At 45.5% G+C, this 23743-nt stretch overlaps 1 protein-coding gene and 1 long non-coding RNA gene across 12 annotated transcripts in view; one reads left to right on the top strand and one right to left on the bottom strand.

Annotated features, from left to right (window-relative positions):
- Positions 1-8617, top strand: part of LOC139060251 (uncharacterized) — a 32191-nt gene extending 23574 nt beyond the window's left edge. For 9 of the 11 annotated variants that reach the window (XR_011514740.1, XR_011514739.1, XR_011514738.1 and 6 more), the window contains 2 exons: positions 220-331; positions 1699-2495. Coding sequence is in view for 4 of the 11 variants with exons in the window: in XM_070539341.1 (XP_070395442.1) it covers positions 220-331; positions 1699-1799 (213 nt within the window). In the remaining 7 variants the exon portion in view is untranslated. Of the gene's footprint in view, positions 1-219; positions 332-1698; positions 2496-6455 lie in introns of those variants that run through there. The other 2 variants (XR_011514734.1, XR_011514735.1) reach the window with 2 other exon arrangements.
- Positions 8618-15561: 6944 nt separating this feature from the next.
- LOC135897521 (uncharacterized) lies at positions 15562-16993 on the bottom strand. Its single transcript, XR_010563059.1, has 2 exons — positions 16933-16993; positions 15562-15730 (listed from the first exon to the last, which is right to left on the bottom strand). It is a non-coding gene; the product is annotated as an uncharacterized lncRNA (long non-coding RNA).
- Between the last annotated feature and the right edge of the window lie 6750 nt (positions 16994-23743).

Here is a 23743-nt window from a genome sequence, read left to right as displayed (position 1 = left end):
CAATGTGGACTGATTGTATAAGGCGAGCAAGCTGCAGAGAATTGCTAAGCTTGATGTGCAAACCTCATTTCTCAGGCAAATAAATTGTGCAATGTCTTGTTTTATTATTGATGACTGCTCTGCCAGTCTGCCTGAGTTGTCATTTTTTTGTATTTATCATAAAGCAGACAATTTCATGTTTTTGTAGTTGTGTGACACAGAGTCATTTGTTTCTTACAGCTGTCGTCTTCTCGGAAGCAGGCACTGATGCTTGGAGACCTGCAGAGCACAAACTGCAGCATGTATGCCGAAATAAACAGCTGTTGCCTATTTCAAATAAAACCAATGTCAGGCAAGGCCCCTTTTTGCTGTACTGTGCTTGCAAATTGCGAAGCAATGATAAGACACAATGTAGAAAGAAACATTTTCTTTTATTTGGCGGACATTAGAGTGGCATAAAAAAAAATATTGAGCAGCCCCAAGTCAGTCACTACACCAAGCAGCTCCACTGCAATTCACATGACCTAGGAATCCCAGCCATACAACCGAATGATTATTCATATAAGTGACGATCAAGATCATTCTTCACTTGAATGCCACGGAGCGCTGTTCAGTAACAGCAGTCAGTTTGTGTCCCTGCAAGCAGGAATATTAATTCGTGTTTTGGTTATTGGTGACATAATGAAATTTATAGTTTTCTGGCCCATCAGATGTTTGAATCGGAAATAAATTCTCCAAAGATGTACACCTTGTCAGCGGTACATGCAGGATGATTTGAGGTGGCCAGAGACTTTTGAGTGGGACTTCGGTATCAATGGAGGTATAATGTGTGTGCATGCTTCAGTACCAGGGAGATTGGAGGCAGCATCAAGGCAACCTATAGGCACTGCGTGAAAAATCTTGAAAGCTACACTATTTGCTAATGCCCTTCTGCCCTCTGCACTTGATAGAATACTTTCCAGCTTTAATTTCAATCAGAAAAGAAATTTGGTATTTTCTGATGCTACCTTGACATGCAAACAAGTTTTTGTCATGTAGGAGGAGAGGGGGGTTACGTTAAACTACACCACAATTTATAAGTTTTTCAGCGTCCTATTTCATGTGTGGTACACTTTCTTTAATTTGGCTTGCTGACCTGGCAGTTGCATAGTCTTGGGCCAGGGATGACTGGATGGGAGAAGACAATGAGGAGTACTGTTCATTGTTTAATATGCGCTTGTGTAATATAATATGTCAAAATAAAAAAACGAGTGATATTTTTATGCTTTAAGCGTTTTGCAGAGTGAAGTAAAGTTATAACGAATTTTGTTTTTTTCTAAGAGATGAGAGAAGATGGTGTTGCTTGCTCATGACGTTGCTGGGATACCCTAGTACCTAGCTCATAACTCTTTAGTGCAGTGAAGATCACCAGGTAGAAACCACATCAATTTTTAAGAGTTATGAATCTTCAGCATGAAAGTAAATTAGTGCTTTATTTTATTGGATATGTTCCCCTTTTGGAAAGTCCTGTGAACAAAATGAAAATCAGCAAAAGGAACAAATAAGAATTTGGAACAAGCACGCTATCAACACAACTAATGCAGAAGCAGAATTTAGTCACACTACATACCAATAAGGACAGTGTAGGTGTGAGAACGTTGCTGATTACTTTTCCACCTATGACAAAGGAAAAAATATACTCCAGTAATTCAGATGAGAACACAATTCTTGTTACACCAGGTGTGGCGAGCCCGGGAGACAGCAAGAGCTGCAGGAGTCCTGGACTAAGGGCGCCTCCCACACAAGCAGAAATACACCTGCTTTTCCTTTCTTTTCTTTAATACAATAGTTTACCTGACTTGGAGGCAGTTTTATCTCGGGAGCTCCTATCTGAATACATGGGAAAAGAGAAATAGTTTTTCTCTGAAGCCAGCAATGGAATTCGATGAGGTTGGTTACACGTTAAAAGAAACAAAAAAAAAGCTGAAATGTAGCCACTGTTTTAGGGGGCAATGCTTTGTGGCAGGAAATTTTGAAAATTGTGAAATTAAAAAGACTTTCGTATAAAGTTTACAACTTGATACAAAAGCTATGACATTGTAAACTTCGTGCTTATATTTTTTAAGCTTACTGACTCTCAGCAATTTTTCATAAATATTCAAGGTCCTAAATCAAAATTATGCAGCCTAGAATGACTAAAATTTAACTTTTTCTCTCAAATGCAACAAATTTCATTGAAATTATTCGGGTAGTTGTCTCAAAAGCATTTCTGCATTTTACATGTATTTGAATAAAGAGATTAGAGTTGGCACTGAACTAAAGCACCCTCCTCAAGGTAAGCACGTCAATTCTGGCCGTAAGGCCAGTTATCAGTCGACACTCTACACTATAAAAGAGAATTGCCTTTTTTTACACTTTTCCAGCAATTCCAACTTAGTAGCATGCTTCACTGAACGCAGCTAGGAAGAAGGAAATTTGACAATATTTAGTTTATGTGCAGAATTAATGCATTTGTATGTCACTGAATTTTGGCCTTCATGAGCATTCATATCCTTGAATTTTTTTCAATGTTGAATCTAACATTTCAATCAATTGAATCAAAGCAGCCATCAGGCCACCAAGCAGCGTAAGGGCAAATAAGAACTTCATGTGGAAGCACTTAAAAGGTCTGTTCAATTCACCTGCACAACTGTGAACCAGTTAACGGAGGTTCACAAGAAGTTCAGAAATTGTGCAGCTTGTTTCTGCGGTGCAGGCACAGCGCAACACTCGAAACGAATGGCAAGGTGCAGATGCGGTGCAGGCGTTATGTTATGCCCAATTAATGTGCACAGAGTGCGTACATTTGAAAGATCGTGAACTACAAGTATCAGCTTGTGGGCCTAACTACAAACCACACTTGTAGACACATCAGACGTGCGTAAGCGGGCTTTTAATGGCGCTTGCACCCATGTGCTGGATTTTCTGCTGCACTGCTGCGTCGCACCTGTATGCCTGTACCAAGTCTGCACTGACAGCGGAGTAGGTGCAGCAAAATCATGAACCAGCCCTGCACCTTTTGAAACGAACGGAGTGGTTCAGCGGGTGCCACTGGAACAAATGGCTGGGTGCAACACGTCGTGAACTCGTTGAGGCGAATCGAACGCACCTAAAGTAAAGCACATTCTGGGGCGCTATAACATAAAATGATTTCAAACTGTTTTGATTCCAATCTCCTGACATCAAATTTACGTAACCACCGGTGCAAGCATTGGGCAGTGACCTGCAGCGTGGTCTGAACAACCCAATCAAACACTCTCTTCGTTTATAGGAGGTCACCTTTGTTCACTTTCAAAACCAATAACATTGCCTACAGACAGACAGACAGACAATGAACTTTATTTGATCCTGAGGAGCTTCAGCGGAGGCCCCTATCGGGGACCCGCGGAAGCCGCTGGCCGCGTCCAAGTCGGGGCAGAAACGCCGTGATGTTCCGCCCTTTCTCGGGCCCTCTGGATTGCCTCTAGTTGTGTCTGGAGCGATGGGCTCCGGAGTGCCTCTTCCCAGTCGGCTTCGCTGGAGAGAGGGCCGTTAGGTAACGCGGGGCATTGCCAGAGCATGTGCGCTAAGGAACAATAGATCTCATTACAGTCCGGACAGCTCGAATCGACGTCTCTGTAGACACGGCTGAGAAAGCCCAGCGAAGGGAATGAGCCCGTCTGGAGCATTCTAAGTAAAACTGTCTGAGACCTGTCTAACTTCGGGTGAGGAAGAGGATAGGCCCTTCTGCTAAGCCGATAGTGAGATGTTATCTCGTGAAAAGTAAGGAGCGGATCGTTCTGCTGGATTTCATCCTGTCCCCATAAGGCCTCCATGCCGCCGCGGCGTGTTAGATCTCGCGCACGGTCATGGGCAAGCTCGTTGAGGTTAGGTATGTTCTGATGAACGTCCGCACCCATATGGGCGGGAAACCAAGAGATGAAGTGAGTGCCAGGGTTTGTTCTCTTTTCCAGAATGGAGGCAGCCTCGTGGGCTAGGTTACCCAATTCGAAAGCTTTGATGGCCGCTCGTGAGTCGGTGAAAACGTTGGTGCGCGAGGGGTCGGTCATGGCCAGGGCTATGGCGACCTGTTCCGCGACTCCACTTGAAGCAAACCTAACCGACGCCGAGGAGCGTAATTCCCCTTTGCCGTCAATGATTGCCAAAGCGAACGTGCTAGAGTTGCCGTACTGAGCCGCGTCGACAAAGACAGTCGAATCCTGATTCTCACTGGCCTTCTGTAAAATCGCCCGTGCTCGGGCTTTTCGTCTCCCTACATTGTATTGCGGGTGCATATTCCGAGGGAATGGGCTGACCACAAAGGTTGCCCGTGCCTCCCTGGATAAGGTGATTTTCCGTTCATTGAGTATTCTTGGAGCCATGCCGGCCTCGTCTAGGATGCGTCTCCCTGCCCTGGTTGACGAGAGCCTGACTACCTGAGCGGTGACCTGCGCTTCGAGTGCCTACACTCAGCGGTTTTTCTTATCTAATTGGCTGACAAGAGGCGAGGAGTACGGTCTAGTGGAGAGGGTTTGGATGGGGCTGAGCCAGCACAGTAAAAATAGATAACCACATAAAGAGGGTGGTGCTGGCTTCTCCGATTGGTCCGCTTCACCTTACTTGGCTTGCGGTGGCTGGTCGAAAATCGCGGCGGCTTGCAACAGAAGGATAAGAATGCCGCTAAAACGGATCCTCAGCAAAGAAGAGTTGGCAGAGCTGCAGAGTTGGCAGAGCTGTTAGAGATGCTGTATACATGCCGCAAGGGCTCGATAACGTTTTACTGTCATGCAAAAAGGTTTATCATGTGAAAATAAATACATGCTGACCGGCAGGTGCGAGTAGCGAGGGCCTGAGCGATCGGCGGGCAGCCATCTTCTATTCCTTTCAGAACGGGGCAGTCTCTGGCTATTCAGAAAAAGTTTCAGTTTTGTTTGGCATATTAATGCATTTTTTTTCGCGTACACGTCACTTTGATGCAGTGAGTTTTTGCTGTTTTGTGAGGTCGCGTGACAGACAGGCGAGGTGGGTGTCGCCCAAAAACATTAAACCAATAGCAGAGGGCTAATGGTGAAAAGGCGTTGAATCAGGAATAATTATTTTTCTTTTGTGCAGTTTAATCATTCATTATCAGTGTGTACATGTATATCAGGTGGAGAGCCATCACGGTTTTCGTGACGTCGCGTGACAGACGAGTGAAGTTTGGAGTGGCCTGAAAAAGTTTTGACCAATCGTGGTGGGCTGATTGCAGAATTGGAATAGAAAAGTTTGGAATCATTTTATGTTATAGCACCGCAGGATTCTACAGGGGGTCATAGAATTAGACTTCCATGCAGATGGCCAACCTCGCAAGGTTCACACGGCTGACGTAATGAAGTCAACCTAAGCTGATCTCAACCTCCCAAAGTGATGCAACATTGGTTGGCTGTTAAAATTTTTTAGCTATGGCAGTGGCAACCTCATGGACAAATTTAAGGTTGAGTGAGGTCGAATGCTCGGTGAGGTTATATTTCACAGCAGCTGATGTGCACATTTCCACCTCATGAATAAATATGTGGAAAGTTTTATGATTTTACTGATATGAAGGGGTAATTATTTATTACAATAGATCTGGAAGTGGGCTTCACCCCAAGCCACCTGAGGCTTTGTTTTCAATTTGTATAGACAGCTCTCATCACATATGAAGCATAGGTGTACATTTCTTTTGCTGTACTTCAGATGTGTGACACCACCGCAGTTGGATATCTTGCATTGGCCTGTATCCTCTGACCTTACTTTTAAAAGACAGTGAGTCACATGCCAAACTTCTTCCTCGTCGAGTATTCCTGCTCTAAACTAACAAATGACAGTTGCTGCCTCTCATTCAGTGTTGGCCAAAGACACCTAGCCAGAATCTTGGTACTGAATAATGAAACTACGCAAGACAAACATTCTTCTGGTATGTTGCCTGTAGGCAACAACTGTCAATTAAGGGCTAATGAGAAATAAATTAAAAACTGAAATACAGTAGAACCTCGTTGATACGATCTTCACAGGAACTGGAAAATAAAGTGTACCATAGGAAAATCGTATCATCCAACATATTATCCAACCAAATTGGATTTTCGGGAAAAGAAAAACAAAATTTAACATTTCGAAAAATGTATTAAGCAGAATCGTATCGAGGTTCCACTTTATAAAAAGAAACGACACTGAAATTGGCTGTAGAAAAGTTAGTAAATTACTAACTGCGTTCTGAAGCTTGTCGCAATTTTTTCTAGAGTTTAGAAGTCTAGGACCTTGATTTAACGCAAGAAATGAATAGTCAAAAATATTGTTACGGTGAAGGGAAGGAAGAAGTTGGATTAGACTAGACGAAGTCTGGCAGTTGCCTGAATGCCATTAACATCAGTTGTAAATATACATTATTTTACACTTGTGGGCCTGCTTTTTTCCTGCAACATTTCGGTGGAAGTGCTGGGTACAATCACGGAACTTCGCAGCGGACGTCATCTACCTGCCGCCACAATGGCAAATCAACCGGACGATACCGATGCAGACTCGGACATCAGTGTACTATCCCTCTCCGGCTTCCTCCATATTGGCGATGAGCAGCGGAAAGATCCTGTTCTTCGAACACTTATGGAACGCCTAAGCTCGTCGCCCAATGACCCATCCCTCCGGATGTTCACCTTGTGCGATGGAACTTTATACCGTTGCAGCGTTCGTCCAGACGGCCCGGAGCTCCTCCTAGTCGTTCCCAAGCACCTTCGACTCGCCTTGCTCCAGCAAGTTCACGACGCTCCTTCTGGCCCGGCATTTATCGCTCTGTGCGCCGTTATGTCGCTTCTTGCGACCTGTGTCAGCGCCGAAAGACGCCTGCTATGCCTCCTGCTGGTTTGCTGCAACCAATTGATATCCCTAAAGAGCCCTTTTACTGGGTGGGCCTAGACCTCCTTGGCCCCTTTCCAATTTCCATCAAAGGAAACAAATGGATTGCTGTAGCAACGATTATGCCACGAGATATGCCATCGCACAAGCGCTACCAACCTGCTGCGCTACAGATGTCGCCGACTTCTTACTATACGACGTCATCCTGCACCACGGCGCCCCTCACCAGTTGCTGATGAATCGTGGCCGCTACTTTCTATCGAAGGTCTTAAGACCAGAGGAAAGACCAGAGGAAAATTTCTAAAACTACAAGACGGCAACCTGATTTGATAAATCTTATTTTGAATGTTTCCAGTAGAAGCACTTGCACCAACGGAAACTAAGCTGCATTAAAGGTTGGACTTCAGAAAGTGAATCAACACTACACCAACGATAAATGCACTTCCACTACATGGATGACTTGCCTTGTATGAAAACATTCTTTCACCTTTTGCTCTCCTGTTCGCCACGTAAGCATCGCGGACTAAGACGAAGTCTCACTGTTTGGTGCAATGCGTTTGTCACTGGCTGACCACAAATTAATCGCTGTCAATGTCGTGTAATAAAATTAAAAAGTTCTCTTCAGCTCCTACTTTGTGACTAATGAGCCGGCTGCGCTTACATAGGTGCGGATCCACCTCCAGAGGGTCACCACTGAATTGCATCTTTCTTTTTTTACAGGAGCGTGGAGGGCTGCATTAATAGTGTTTTCTCACTGACTGCACATATGTTACCAGGCTTTTTATTAATCTTTTAAATCAACCACACAGGCGTACGCTATCCTCTTCATTTAGTAAAGAGGGGTAAACATCGACAAAATGATGCAGCTCAAATAGCTTGAACGTGTATGCGTTTTCTATCCACAGTGATAGACAACATGGCTCGCTCGAGCGTTGCATAATGCCGTTTGCCTAAATCCAGCTTCGCTGCAGGGCCCCAATGTCGCGCAATGTATTGCGGCAAAGTATACCAAGAGTGGAAAGCGGCCAGTCAGAGGATACAGCGTGATGTTACGTGCCCAATTGCCGTCACGTCTCCTGCCGCAGTACAAGCACAGAGACTCCGAACAAGTGTACTGGCAGGCATTCAGAGCTATTTCGCATGCGGTTGTAGCGGTCTGAGCCCTTGTTTCGCCCACATAGAGCGCCCCGTATATGAGCTAGACATCGTAACAGCCGGGATTATTAATTACCCTTGCGCACAAGCACCTCAGAAACGCTACGAATCTGCACCACGTAACCAATATCAGTGTTACTGTACAGCTTTCACAACGGTCTACTATTATGAAATTGCATGACGACCACTTTTCTTTAGCATAAATTTGTTCCGTATTCATCCGCAGGACGTAGTGTTTTGCCAGTGTGGCTGTTCTCACAACGATCTACGGCTCAGATTGCATGGCGACGCAAGTTTTAGTACTTACACATACAGAGTACAAAATTTCCATTCCCGCGAATCTCCAAGTGTGTTGTATGCTCAGTTACATTAAGAACTAATGCATCGGTTCCGTTCCCGCGATTCCCCTGAAGTGTGTGATATGCTGACCTTGATCAACGACACTAATGAACAATGCATCGGCACGACGTAATACTTTGCCACTAAAGTCCTCCGAGAAGGCACCTCACTTCCAAACGTATCCCCTGCGACTATAAAATTTAATATGCTACCGTCGCAACAAAATAGCAACAAACTCACCTCGGACGCGGCTTTGTCTTGCCGCCCACGCATCCTGTCGATTCTGTGCTGCAAGCTCGGCTAGGGACAAACGGAACAAACTGTTTTCTTCCCCGTAGTACCTAGGCGAAGAGAAATTTTGAGCACCAAAAGTCCCCACATTTCTCTCTCGCAACTACTGCTCCTCGCGCGTGCGCAGAAAGAGCGGTGAAATCCATTTTCGATGTGCTCGTTTCGTCTTTCGCATAAATAATCGCTACAGAATAATGACGACGTGGTTATGTTGAGCTCGCGTTCACGCTTCATCTACACGGACCACCCTACCTGTGTACTTTTGGTACTGGGGCCAATTCTGTACCATGCAATACACTCAGCCATGGAGCACCCGCAATGATCACGCGATAGGCAAAAAACGCTGTGCTTTCAACATGCACCCATAGAGTGCCCCAATATTGCAAACAGCCGATCCGTGCATAGTGAAGCGTCCGCATGGCCGCGTTTGCCACGTGGCCGTGCTATGCGAGTGTGTGGCTGATATATCAATTGAGTAATCGAAAGACTGGTTCCAAATGCATTACTAACCAATTTGAGTCCGCGGCACTTTTATGTGCTGCTTTGAATAACTGCGTGTGGTACCGCGGTTCCCGCAGTCGCCCAATGCATGTGGCGCGTACTTTAGCAGCAGCGCTCGGCGTGTTTCGACTAAAGCAATTTCATTTCAATTCTGCTCGCCACTCATGGCAGCTGTAGCTGCTTATAGTAATACAGTACTTTGGTTATAAAGTACAGTAAGTCTAGTTAGTAAATTTTATTGGGATGTGAGGTTTTATTTTGTTAAATCGAGAACTTCGTCAAATTGAAACCACTTGCTTAGATCACGCAACATGCCATAAAATTGATGCAAGAGCCAAAAGTGTCGTTTTTGCCTACGTTCACACTTATTGTAGCAGTTGAGCATGTACTCTGCCTTAACAGAAGAAACGATTAAACATTTTTAAAAGCTATATGTCAGTGATACTAAAATCACCAGAACCCAATTAGACCAAGCTACTATACCCACATTTTTCTTTTTAATTATGGCAAATCGGGCAAGATATTAGTTGATTCTAGGTTTTCAGTGCTCATGAATGTGACAGTGAAAGTATTGAATGTCATGTAGTGTAATGGAACGAAAACAAGGACACAAGAAAAAGCAAAACACAGACATAATTAGGCACTTGTTTCTGTGTTTCATTTCTTCTTGTGTTCTTGTTTTTGCTGCGCTACACTACATGCTGTTCCATGATGATCAACGAACAAGCCCACATGCCGCCCCCGTGTAGAGAACAGGTAATTTCGTTATACATTTAAACTTTGATATAACAAAGTAGGTAAAATCGGCAATTCGCTTCGTTATATAGAAATTTCCTTGTATTGAAATTCGATCTGTTATGCAAATGAGTACAGTCGCCAATCAATTTTTGTTGCATGGAAAGGGGCCATGCAATTTTCCGAATTATTAGGCAATAAAAGAAAGCAAGTTTGAATGGGAAAACATTTTATTTTGACGAATATAGGAGTCAGTGATGAATGATATCTTCGTTAGTGACGTTGATATCTTCACATCAGCGGTACGTACGAATTAAGTGACGCCATATGCTTTCGCGTGCACTCCGCCCCCAAAGCGTCGCCCGGTCGCACTGCGACGACGCTATCATGAAAAGCGCCAGCAGCTGGGAGCGAATGCTTCGTCTGCTTCTCGTTCCAACAGGTCATCAAAACTCGAGATTGCGCAACCTTCAATACTAAACGTGCGGGAAAACAGCTTACATGATGCCACGCCGTCTGGCATGCCCGCTCTTTCCACACGCAGCAGATTACCTCTAGAGCGGGGTGCGCGGCTGCGTATGCGCTCAGCCGCGTTTACAGCCACGCGCAGTAATGGCCGAGACGCGCGCCAACTTACCCCCCCACTCCGCCCCCTCGCGCGCGCTTGATCGCGTTACCGCGAGCTCGCTTTCCTTCCCCACTTTGCCATTGCTCGCGTGGGAAGGCCGCACTTACGAAGCCACCATCTTTCTTGTCTCACCCTCGCACCTAAAGCACAAGTGCGCGGGGCGCGATAGGATCTGATCGCACTTGGACTTATGCGGAACATGATGCGGCTCCACGCTGTTGTTCTTGTCGCGCTGCACGCAGTTTGAGAGGTGCGTTTGCAAGCAGCCACTTGTAATTCAATCATTTGACTATCTGCGTCCGCGGAACTAGTTACCATTATTTAAGAATTAAGTTACCATTGATTGTCTTGGCACTCCTCTGCGGCAGAAGCGAAATTTCGTTATATTGAAATTGCACACAAACACACTTCTTTACATTGAGGCTCTAAATGCATGGTGTTCAATGGAGAAGAGGTTATGAAAAGTTAAATACTTCGCTATATCGAGAATTTCGTTATACTGAGGCTTAACTGTATAGAGGGTTGAATTTATATACCTTGTTGTGCAGCTCCTTGGGTCATGGTTTCTATGACTATGACTCATATGACTCTGTATGTGTTGCGTAGAAAATCTCTCTCGCCCCGTTTCCCTACCGTTCTCCTTTTGGAGGAGGCCCCCTCTTGATGCTATCCTTGTTCCACTCTTGGCCCACATCATTTCATAATCAAGGCATGTAAGGCCACAGTTCCTTATGTGATGCAGCTCTGACATCATGCGTACCATACAGAATTGTACGTGACCCTGAGCCCAGGCATAACCATTCTTCTGATCAAATGTTAATTTTTAGACTGACATCCTTTCCTCTTGCATGACAGTTATCTCTGCTGTATTGTTGCTGCTCTCTCATGTATGTATACCAATCAATTATCTTAGTCAATTTCTTCTTGAACATTGAGTCCAATCTTTGCCAACTTAAGTGTGTGTTGAATGTTAATTAAGACGTCTTCACAATCTGCCTCCACCTCATCCATTTTAGCATCCTCAATTCAGTTACTTCTCCATCCTGACTTCTAGGTGACATTATTAAAATTGTTTAGGTTCCATACAGTATTGCTGGTCATGGATTGTCTTATAAGTTTATTAGACAGTGAAAATCTTCAACTGGACTGGAACCTGTTTAACATAAATATCATAATGCATCTTTTCAGTTTTTCCAAACTATGTCAATTCTGCTGATTTTGTGGGCTGTCCAAATTTTCCATGTTGGTGTTTTCAGTTATCATTGAACCAAGGTATCCGTCTTCTCTATGGTTTACCCTCAAGGCTTCCCTTTCATCTACTCTGAGAAATTGGCATGCGGCTACCAGATGTGGGCAGCTTGCCTCACAACACATGCACATGCTCAGCTACTTTTGCCAACCTTTGTGCTAGATGTCAATCAGCATGAGCGAAGCAGCGAGAATGGTGAATTATGAAATTAAGGCAGAGGTTCGAGCATTAAGGGAAGTCATACTTATGAGGTGAGTACATGTGAAGAAAAGTATTCAGAAATGTTGGGAATTTGCAGTTTCCTGTTTATTGGTCTATTAAACTCTCCCTAGCTATTTCAGCTATTTCATCATGTGTTGCAATTTTTAGTTGCAATATGTTCTTCTTAAGTGCTGCCACCCTTACTACTAGAAGTTTGAGAACTTATATTACTTATTCACTTGGTTCATTCGTACCTACAAGCAGCAGTCTTTTCACTTTACATCAGCTATTGAATGTAATGCCCAGATATGTTCTCAGTCTACTTCAGTGGGAGTCACTAACACAGTGAATGATCATGAAGCATGTGTGTTCTTAGAAAGTGCCTTCATGTGATGCAGCTGTAAGTTAAGGTAGGGGATGCTTTGGAAAGCATGTTATGTGGCTTACATGAGAATTATTTTATGCCAGAAAGCACACAAATATTTGTGTTTATTTCTGGTGTTCTTCTTCCTTAATTACTTTCTTGATTCAGCGCATATATATGAAGCAAGAGATCTTGGCTTGTTCTTTCTTTACATTAGCAAACTACATTAATCATATAATAGCACACTTTACGTAATTGAGCACATTAAAAGTCACTTGGCGAGCAAAACATGTACTTGTGTTTTTGAATATCCCAGCTTAATGTTTTAGTGTGTGCAGTTTGGACGTGATTCTTGAGAAGCACTACATCTGCTTCAAGTATATGAGGTATAATTGCTTTTGCTTAAAAATAATCCTAATCTTCCTTGATAGCTGTCGTTTTTTTACTAGACAATATAAGCATGGTGCTTAATTCCAAGATAAGTATGCCTGCTGTAACTGTATGCATCAGTGTTTGACTATTCGTTACCTACTATTCCTATTAGAAAAATGTATTTGCCAACCTCCAATTACTTGCATTGAAGTAGTGAAGAGTTTGACGGCAGCCTGTCTGGTTTGGTCAAAAGAGGCATGGTAAGTAGTTTAAAATTAGATGCTAACCATAAAAATGAAAAATAAGAACTGGTTCAACTGGAGCTTTGTTCACAATCTTTGCGAACAAGGCTTTCAAGTGGGAGCCGAAGCATCTATCTTGTATGCCCGATCTTCATTTGCTTATTATTATTATTATTATTATTTGAATTCATCTAGCACTCAAGAGGTGGCAATTTATTTCGAATACTACTCTTTGCATTTTGTTTCCATTGCTGAGTTTTCTTTTAATGTACCTTAATGCACCACACAAGTACAACTCAAACATTTTCGTTCTTTCAAGGACGTCACACCTAGTGGAAGGTATTCTGCACTAATATAATTATTTTGTGATTTCCAGTAAATACGTAGTCCTCATAAAAAGTATCTAAATAATTTTGGCCTTAGCGGTTATACATTAACCATGTAGGCTTCATCAGCTTCTGACATCACTTAATCTTGGCAAACTTGTGAGCTGACAAGTTTGAGCATGCAGTCACTTTCCTCCCTATTTGTTTCGATGAAGGCTTGCCCTTTGGTGCTACTCTGGATCCACCCCCGTTTCCTGCGATTACCACTACGGGCTTCAAGGCACACACCCTCAGGAAAACTTTTTATGCACAAACCTGGTTCTTTCACACTTTTACTAAGACAGACATTGAAAGCAAGGATGGCATAGCAGGCATGTTGGTTACAGAAGTACTTTATTGAATAGCTTTGTAAGTATTCATCTTGTGGACATTTCCATATCCTCTTCTGCTGAATCAGCTGGGGAAGCATGTCTCCTTCTCGTGCATACCCCAGCCCAGCCAATCAGAACTTCAGCAGCGGATGAAATGGACATTTCCACTAGGTGGACACGGAATACATCCCCTGTGCTCTGTCCTATCTTTCCATCCTTCTCCATGTATTTTACTCAGTAAACTACTGGTTCAGCATGTTGGCCACCTTAATCAATCTTCCTATAGCTCAGCACTTAAAAGGTGTACAATACAAATAAGGCACTGTAAACCCAAGCAGTTAGGCTGGCGATTGCTGCTGTTATACACCATACAGGCAGATGCAATGGCTTTACTGTAGCTTTCTAAGATAACTTTACTGAACTTTGAATTTAGAGAAGGCAGAATATAAAAACAGACTAGTATCTTTCTTATGTGCTTCACACCTCTGCTTTTTTGTGTTACTAAAATAAGTATGTTGAACCTAAATGAAGTAAAAGGAAATTGTCACACTAATTTTATTTCAATGTCTTTTTAAAGGTATAGCAAGATTTTTTAATTGCATTACAAGTTGTTACTTGTTTCGATCTTAATGTTCATTTCTCATACTCCAATTGGACTACAACTGTTCCCTCATCCACAGCTATCAAGGCCTTATGGCAACTTTGGAAGCTCTCTGAACTGAGTAAATGCTATGCATTGCATTATTTCTTAATACATTTTCATGGCTGCCTTTAACCTCTATAGTTCCTCATTAAAGCCAGCATCTCTCTTGTGACCACATTTAAAGAGCTTGTGGTAATGTATGCCTAACAAGAAAGATGGGTACTTTGTAGTGCTAGTATGCTCTAAGTAAATTGTTTTATGCAAAGATTGCTGACATAATTGTCTGACAAATACTGCATCATGTTTGCTATTTTGCCTTCTGTTTCAATTTCACTGCATCTATACATTTTACCAGTACATGAGTAGGGTTCAAGGCTGTTCTTTAAAATGCTCATGAGCACTTATCATGATCAGTTCCCCATATAAGTGGTTTTGCTGATGAGAATACAGAAATACAAGCAAAATTGACATGGAACCAATATATAGATAACGTCTGCATGACTGCCTATCAAAAGTTATATTTTCTGAGAAAAAAAAACTGGAACATGTATCGCGTAATGTAAAACTTATTGCATACACCGCCTTCATTAGGATGATACTAGAATATTCAGCCGTTGTTTAAAGTCCCCATCAAGTGACGCTTAAGAGGAAGTTGGAAAGGATACAGAGTCTGGCGGCACATTTTATTTGTTCGACATACCGAAGGAAGGAATCGGTCACGCTTATGTTACAGCGTTGTAACTTCTATCTTCTTGAGGTACGTAGGAAAAAATATAGGCTGAAGGTGCTTTATCAAATAATGCAGGATCAACTTGAGATTGATAAGCTCAAATATCTACATGCTCCAGGCAAAAGATACCCGCGAAATAACCACGGCTACGTCATGAAGCCGGACCGTACCAACAGTGATCCATATCGATACTCATTTTTCCTGGATGCGATAGAAATGTGGAACCAATTGCCAAACGCTATTGTTAGCCTAAAAGATGTCACCGACTTTAAAAATGCTGCTGAGGCATATTTATGGGAGTTTTCGATTTAGTTTTGAAGTGCCAAGTGATATGTGCAACTTGATATTCATTGTACGTATTTTGATAAATGTCAGAAGTGTGCTGAACAGCATTCAAGTGAACATCTTATTCACTGTGAATTGACAAGTGTTAAGCAACTTTACGTACACTGACATTGTCCATATTTGATTTATGTAATTGCAGTGCTCTTTATGTAATGTAAGTCCTCTCTGTTATGACCCTCTATGAGGGTTGACAGTATTAATAAATAAATAAATAGACAACGAGGAATGTGGGTAAGAACACTTTATTTTCAGCACACATGTTTTTTTTTAATGAACGGCTGTTATACTGCTAAAATCTGCACATTTAATAAAAGTACACTGCTCTGCTTCATCACTCCATGCTAAGTGCAAGTATCCTGTACCAGGGAGTCAAACCAAGACGTGGGATGTTCAGTCTGTGAAAATAAAAACGAGTTTGAAACATTAACGCGCAAAAACTAAAGCACACTCAAGAAAATAAACACAGCACAGGAACATATCCAATGAATCAGAATTACCTTTGAGAGCAAACATATAGTTTCTATGGCACAGTGAAGAAATCTTATTCCTCCGGCTTTTTTTGAGCGCGAGAAAATATGAAAGTGCATGCGTTCTCCCCATACTGTGTATCTGTCACCTTTTCACACACAACAAAGATGGAAGAAATCAACAGTTCAGAAAAAAATGGCCGTGTAAACAATAACTGGCTTACGAGGTCGACAAACCAACGGTTCAAAGCACCACAGCCACGTCTGAAATAGCGCCGAAGGCCGGCCAGTACACTTAGGCGCCTCGGCGCGCGTAATGTAATAGGAGACGGCAGGTGCACGCGTACACCATTAAGGAACACATATTATATATGTCGGTGAAAGCGGTCACTCTTCAGTTCTGACATGCTTCACCGCGTAACACTAGTCTACTGCGGCGAAGCTGACTTCAGGACGCCGATTTATTCAACTCGTCTAGCGAGGCAGGTCCGTTTATCACGCTTGGCAGCGTTTGACATTTTCTGCATTAATTTCGTTTGTTCTTTTTAATTTTCTTATCACAGTGACCCTGTATCACGCAGTAGCAGAGCTAGTGCAGCCTCGTAGCTGCGTTGGTAAGCGTGTATGCATGCAGCAGGCACGGCGGCATTGGCTCTTGTTTGTAAACTTCAAGAGACGCTCTTCTGCGCAGCGATGCCATTTGTATTATTAAAAGAATGCAGGTTATGATTAAATGAGCCGCAGCAAAGCTGTAAAAAAGCAGTAGTAATGCTGTTCTAAGATCCTCTCGCTCGAGCGAGATGGTCTTAGAAAAAAAGCGCGATGTAACGCGATCTGACGGAACAGCTCGTCATGCCAGTGTTTTCTTACGTCCTCGTTCTTACGCGCACCCTCCCCTGAATCAGACTACTGAATGGTTCTGTGCACGCACTGACGATCCTGATGGAGGCAATACCACTCACATGAGCAGCTCCATATAAGATGTCACGGCCCATTCCACATGCCGGCGGCAATTTGACGCGGCTATGAGGCAAAATATGCGCACAAGGTACCTAATGGTAACGCATCAAACAGCTCACAGCCCCAATCCTTTATTACACGCATATAGCGTGGAAAGATGAATTACTCACGCTCTAAGTGGGCACGGAATACGAACCGCTTCGCAGCGCAGCCGGCTCCGTAAGACAGACGCCATGAAAATGAGCGGATGTGACATCACGGGTTATAGCGGACGTGACGTCATGGGTGAACGTAGACATTTCGGGCACCTTTCGTCTGCTGTGCCCCGGGCACAGCAGACACTGCCTTGTTCTCGCTTATTACGACGCCTCTACCGGGAAATGTTGGAAGTAACGAACGCATACCGAGGTGATGCTACTAGGGACGCTATTCTGGACATTCCGCCATTTTCTTCGGTGCGTGACGTAGGCGCGACGCAAACAAAATGGCGCTGGTGGCCCAGTTTTGCTTACGTAACGTGACGCCAACTTTACGTTTCGCCTAAGAAACTGAAATGAAGACACTGAATGTAGCGTTATCGGTAAAGCAAAACAGTTTTCCTCCGCAGTAAAAATAAAGCAGCTATCTCAAAGCGTATGATTGTTCCGTCGAAAACGCTTCGCGCTTCCGACGTCTGCTGCGTACAAGCCGTCGTCTGCTGCAATAGCTAGGATGCGTGTCCCCGGAAAATGCAATGAGTCATCGCATGTTGGCGCCAACGCGCTTGTTTTCTTGCTTGAGACAACATACGCGACCTACCAGTGGTGATGCGCGCACGTTCTAGGCCACGTTATCGCTATTTCGTGAAACGTAAGTGACTCAGCCCGACTCGGCTGGCTGAGAAACGGCCGAATATCACCGATAGCGTTGCGGGCGCCAGAGATAACCACTAGCGCGACGCAAGTAGGGTGGCTAACGCAAGCGCCGGCGCTGCCATCTCTTGTTCATTTCGCTGGTTACTCGCACCGCGGGAGGAAACTTCAAGGCGCCGCCTTGCGTACATTTCTTTTTACAAATTAGAAAGAGGCCGTTGTCATAACGTCTGATTGTGCGAAAAGGCATTAATCTCGATTACAATACAAATGCAGCAGTGAAAAGTGGACAACATTGCTGAAAGTTTGCTATGTTCAACCAATATTATTTTGTATAAACGCGTTCTTTAAAAAAATGATGGCCCCAAAAACAAATGCCAACACCACCCGAGAGCGATGCAAATACTATGAGCACGCGTTATGAACAAAAGATTTTCGTGGCGCCAAACGATGGGGAAAATGTGGCGATACGCATTCCTCTCGGCTGCCATTGCATATGGCTGCTCATTAGCATAATTCGCGCGGCTCGTCGCAGCAAAAATTATGGCGGAATATCTCAGCAATGGCGGCCCAGTGCAACGTCACGCATCGTCAAAATGACGATTACGAAACAGCCCTTCCTGTGACGCTCCTCACGAGATATTCCTTCAGCCAATCAGCAAGCTGGCATGGCGCATATCTTGAATCGCCACCACATATTCGCGCAATCGCAGATGCATTGCACTGGCTTCTGCACGCTACCGCTCACATTCTTTTTGAAGCACTAACATCACAGTATATCTGCCAAGGACCAAAAAAATGTATTAGTCCATAAAATTTGCAGCTCCACGTCACGTTTCGTCATCTTGATGAAAACGCAAAATGACATTTCGCAAAACTTCCGTTTCCCTGCAAAAATTTCTAAGCACGTGAGCTCGTCACAGCCAATAAGAGAGTAAACATGGCGGATAATGGCGGCTGTGCAGCCGCCATGCGTGTCCAGGGGCCGAATCTTATAACGGTTCGGTTGGGGAACCATTCCTTTGGCCTCACCTGATTGGCAAAAATTTTGGTTACGTCACAGGTCGTCAGAGGCAGCGGGGCGGTATCGCAATTTTCGAATACGTCACGCATCTGTCAATCATCTTCAAAGTGAACCGGACGTAGAAAACGACAAAGGGGTAGTCCGCTTTGGGTTCCGTTGCTGTGGCTGGGCTGTTGGCTTGTGACCCGGGCCGCGCGCGCCGGTCGCGCGTCCCCGGAGACACGCGGGCGTCGCGCGCGCGTGCGTTGGTTGCTTCGGAGGCTATTACTTGCCTTCGTCGTCTGCTTGGCGTTGCTCTTTCGGTGTCGACCACGGCTGGAAATGCGATACGTTTTCGAAGATGTGACGGATAATGAGTTGCGCCGCCTTTGCTGGCTTTCTAAGTAGACCTTTTGCAGGCTACGCTATGAAATGGAGGAGACTCGGGTGCAAGCGTACGAGTGGCCATTCCACGCAGAGGAAGGAATATTGCGCGCTGGGGTTCATTGCCACCGGCCTGCAGCTCCCAGAGCTCAGTCGGACGCGAAGCATTCGTCGGAATTGCCAAGATCTCTGCTGCCGACATTGCCCACAAAGTTGCTCTCGCAATTACTGTGTTGGCCCGTTGAAGGGCTGGGTCAGCTTTCCCGTGACCTCACCTTCAAAGTCAATGCCAAGGAGATATTTGCATGGTGAGATAGAATTCCCAGTGCTATCGCTAGTGTGAATAGCTCGCAGATCGCCGTTCAGCAGTCAGAAGGGTTCAACCTAGGCTGGTTCAGCGCTTCCTTCGTTCGGCTGATAAAACTATACAGTCAGGACGGGAAGGTATTGTAGAGCTCTCTTATTTGGCTGCCCTTTTTTCTCTATTTCGGGAGTGCCATACTTTGTTTCTCAATTTCACAGCACAGCGCGCACCGTCAGCACCACACTTTTCGATTTGACTTCGCGCAGGAAACGCAGGGCCCGTATACCGTAATGTTCGATTTAAGTTCCATTGCTTCCATCACGCGACGCGCCGTGGGGCAGATCGCAGGGATAGCGGCAGCGCGGCGGCGAGCGAGTCATGTCCGAGCCGATGACGAAGGGCGAAAAAAGAAGGAAAACTGATATAGTGGGCTAGTAAAGGTGTCCCTAAGAACCAGTTCACGGTTTTGTCGCGCTATCTATTTGAGAAGTGCTGGTAGTGCGTTCCTGTTGCATGCATCGTGCGAGCTCCTGGTAGCAGACGACATAGCGCTGCGCTCTGCCCACTCCGTGGCCAACTCATTTACGCTTACGATACCGCCTGTGGGCTGAGAATGAAAAATAATGACACTAATAAATTACTTCTGCATTGCGTAAACGCCCGGCACTACAAGTTTATACTTCAAAACTTGGCGTATAATATTTAATTTATATTTTACATTTGTTTAGCAAGCAGAAACATTCTGCAATTCCTCGATTAGCTCGTCATATAGTGACGTACACTTCAGAGGTGGTACCCTCTCATCTATTGGTCGCGTCCTCCCCTTGCACCGCCGGCTTGGGAGTGGCACATTAAGTGACGTCAGTGGCGAAGCGAACGGTTCGTATTCCGAACCGTTATAAGATTCGGGCCCAGAATAGCGCCCTAGGTCGGCTTTGTTAGCAGCGGCGCGCGGTCGATTTTTTCGCTCTCTGTGGCCATTTGTTGAACTTGAGAGTGTGCCAACCCTGGTTGCTGGACTGTCACGCGCGCAGTTCCCGCATTGACTACACGACGATTTCGCGATATTAAGGTTATCCGCACAGGATATGCGAACGTCCGGGCAGCACTGCGCTGTGTGCGGTTGTTCTAACAACCAGAAGCGCAATGCAGCAAGAAAAGTGCAGTGCAGCACGCACAATGTTCTGCAAGAGGACTGCGGCTGCAACGTGTAACTGTTGTATCGCTTTTCCGCCGACGCGGTACTGAAGCATCGCTGGATTAGCGGTGTTAAATCGTAAGGAATTCGTCCCTACGGAGTCGTCGCGCGTCTGCTCGATTCATTTTATCGACATGAAGCGGAAATCTGAGAATCCAGCCCGATGCTTCAGCTCGGATACGCGAGGAATGTAAGATGCGCTGTGTGTGTCTCCATCGTCAGCCCCTAATGTTTAGATGGGCTATAATTATGCAAATATAAGCCAACAAGGTCAAGTTTTGGCAAGCGTGATGGCAGTAGTCGTTTCCGTATTAATAGTCGGTCGAGAAGGGGTGGCGGCGCATCACGAAACACGACATCCAAGGACCGAAGAAGGTAGGCTCACACGTTGTGTTGGCGATAACGTCGGTAATAAGCGCTCCCCTTTCATTTCCAGAGGGCAAAAAAAAAAACCTTGTGCGACAGGCGGCCCCATCTCCCAGTCCTCCTCTGACGAATGTATGCAGGACTGTCGGAATGATTTTTCGAAACGCGCCGAAGCGCATTTAATACTTCTTTATGTTCACCTTCAAGTCGACGCCATTCCGCAATCGCGCGGACTGATTCGCAGCCACGGGCGCTCAAAACAGGAAAGTTCTCGCCCTAATGAGTAAAGCGACACCTCTCAACACTGGTGATACTTGCACTAAAGATCCAAAATGACGCTGAGGAGACTTAATACACGGAGATTCATAGGTCAAAGCAGCGCTGAGCTGACGCTTGCCGGCGCCATCCGGCAGTCGAGCGCAGTCGTACGGCCGGTGCCAGCAGGAAAGTTTCCGTCTCGATGCGTAGCCGATGCCTCTCGACACTGGTGAGAATTGCACGAAAGTGGCAAGACGACTCTGAAGGCCGAGGATACAGAGAAAACCAGATGCAGATAGCAATCATTGTTTTTAATCTGTTTGTTGATAGCAACAGCAGCGCTGAGCCGGCTGAGGCTGAGCAACGACAGTCCAGTATGGCATCGCCGCCAAGCAGACGCTAGGCGGCGCCGGTAGACCAAATATGGCGGCGCCCGTGGAAGCCTCAGTGCAAAGGTACCAGACAAAGTATCTAGTAGCGATGGTACCAGATGTGACGCATGAGACGCTTGTTTTTTACTTTTCTGAGAAACGTACTCTCGAACTCAGGCATTCTTGCTCGATGCGTCGTTGCGGCCATAGAGTTTCTTACAAAAATTACTAGAGGGAACTCTGGCGCTGCAGTCGTTTCATTTCAAACGCATCATTTTGAAAATGGGATATGTAGTTGGGAAAGAGAGCAAGGAAAGCACAATGGCCAGTCCAAATTTGAACGCGGAACAAATAGCAAATATAGTCACTAGAGTTGAAGAACTTGGCAAGTGGCCAAGTAAGGAGTGGGAATATTGTCACGTGGTAGTGACGGTGAAGAAAGAACACAGTAGCAGTACTGTGAAAGACAAAACTAGCTTTTATTGGGCGAACCTGTGCCCACAAAACAGGATACACTTAAAGCACAACGATAGCGGCGAACACAGTCGGCGATCGTCGAAAATCTGCTCAGCGGGTCAAGTGCGTCGGCTTTTATAGAGCAGTCGTCGAATGTTCCAGACTAATCGTTCGGACCCGTGTGCCTTCCACAAAGTTCTACACCATTCGCGTTACGCGATGAAATAAGATAACACAAGGTTCGGCGACAACAGACAGCCAGGTAGAAGCATCGATAACTTTCCAGAAACATCGGATACATTCATGCGCGTCCCTCGCTGTGCGATTACAGTTGTTAAGCGGCGAAACGTGGTCGCCCGATAAAGATAAGTACACGTGTCAATACCCCCCTCTTTAAAAAACATCGACCCGATGCTACATACAAGCGAAATAAAAACACCCGTAGCAAAGAAAACAACAACAAAAAATAAGGAATTTTGTCAGCGTCCGTAAAAGGGTTTAAGGCGCACCACGTGGACCACTTCAGATCGTGCGCGGCGCCGCTGTGAATGCGAAATGCCGTCTGGCACGACCTCATAGTCCAGAGCGCCAATACGTCGGATGACCTTGTAGGGTCCGAAATAGCGTCGGAGTAGTTTCTCACTGAGTCCTCGTCGGCGTATCGGTGTCCAAACCCAAACACGGTCGCCGGGCTGGTACTCAACAAAGCGTCGTCGGAGGTTGTAGTGTCGGCTGTCGGTCCTCTGTTGGTTCTTGATCCGTAGGCGGGCGAGCTGTCGGGCTTCTTCGGCGCGCTGGAGATAGCTAGCGACGTCAACATTCTCTTCGTCAGTGACGTGGGGCAGCATGGCGTCGAGCGTCGTCGTCGGGTTCCTGCCGTAAACCAGCTTAAACGGCGTGATCTGTGTTTCTTGCACCGCCGTGTTGTAAGCAAATGTTACGTACGGCAGGACGGCATCCCAGGTCTTGTGTTCGACGTCGACGTACATCGCTAGCATGTCGGCGAGGGTCTTATTCAGCCGCTCCGTAAGGCCATTCGTCTGCGGGTGGTAGGCCGTGGTCCTCCTGTGCCTTGTCTGACTGTATTTCAGAATGGCTTGGGTGAGCTCCGCTGTAAAGGCCGTTCCTCTGTCGGTGATGAGGACTTCTGGGGCGCCATGTCGAAGCAGGATGTTTTCGACAAAAAATTTCGCCACTTCGGCTGCGCTACCTTTCGGCAGTGCTTTAGTTTCAGCGAAGCGGGTGAGGTAGTCTGTCGCCACGACGATCCACTTATTTCCGGTTGTTGACGTCGGAAAGGGTCCCAGCAAGTCCATCCCGATCTGCTGGAATGGTCGACAAGGAGGCTCGATTGGCTGTAGTAATCCGGCTGGCCTTGTCGGCGGTGTCTTACGTCGCTGACAGTCTCGGCATGTTCTGACATAATGGGCGACGTCGGCGGTCAGGCGCGGCCAATAATACTTTTGTTGTATCCTCGAGAGTGTCCGGGAAAAACCGAGGTGTCCAGCGGACGGATCGTCATGTAGGGCATGCAATACTTCTGGACGAAGTCCTGACGGGACAACAAGAAGGTAGCTGGCGCGGACTGGCGAGAAGTTCTTCTTCACGAGTAGACTGTCTTGAAGCGTGAAGGAAGATAATCCGCGCTTAAATGCCCTGGGGACAACGTCGGTGTGCCCTTCCAAATAATCGACGAGGCCTTTAAGTTCCGGGTCCGCTCGTTGTTGTTCGGCGAAGTCTTCCGCGCTTATTATTCCAAGGAAGGCGTCGTCATCCTCGTCATTTTGCGG

The sequence above is a fragment of the Dermacentor albipictus genome, chromosome 5, assembly GCF_038994185.2.
Source record: "Dermacentor albipictus isolate Rhodes 1998 colony chromosome 5, USDA_Dalb.pri_finalv2, whole genome shotgun sequence".
NCBI classification, from domain to species: domain Eukaryota; kingdom Metazoa; phylum Arthropoda; class Arachnida; order Ixodida; family Ixodidae; genus Dermacentor; species Dermacentor albipictus.
The sequence above is the reverse complement of the archived record's forward strand: the minus strand, read 5'-3'. Positions and strand labels throughout refer to the sequence as shown.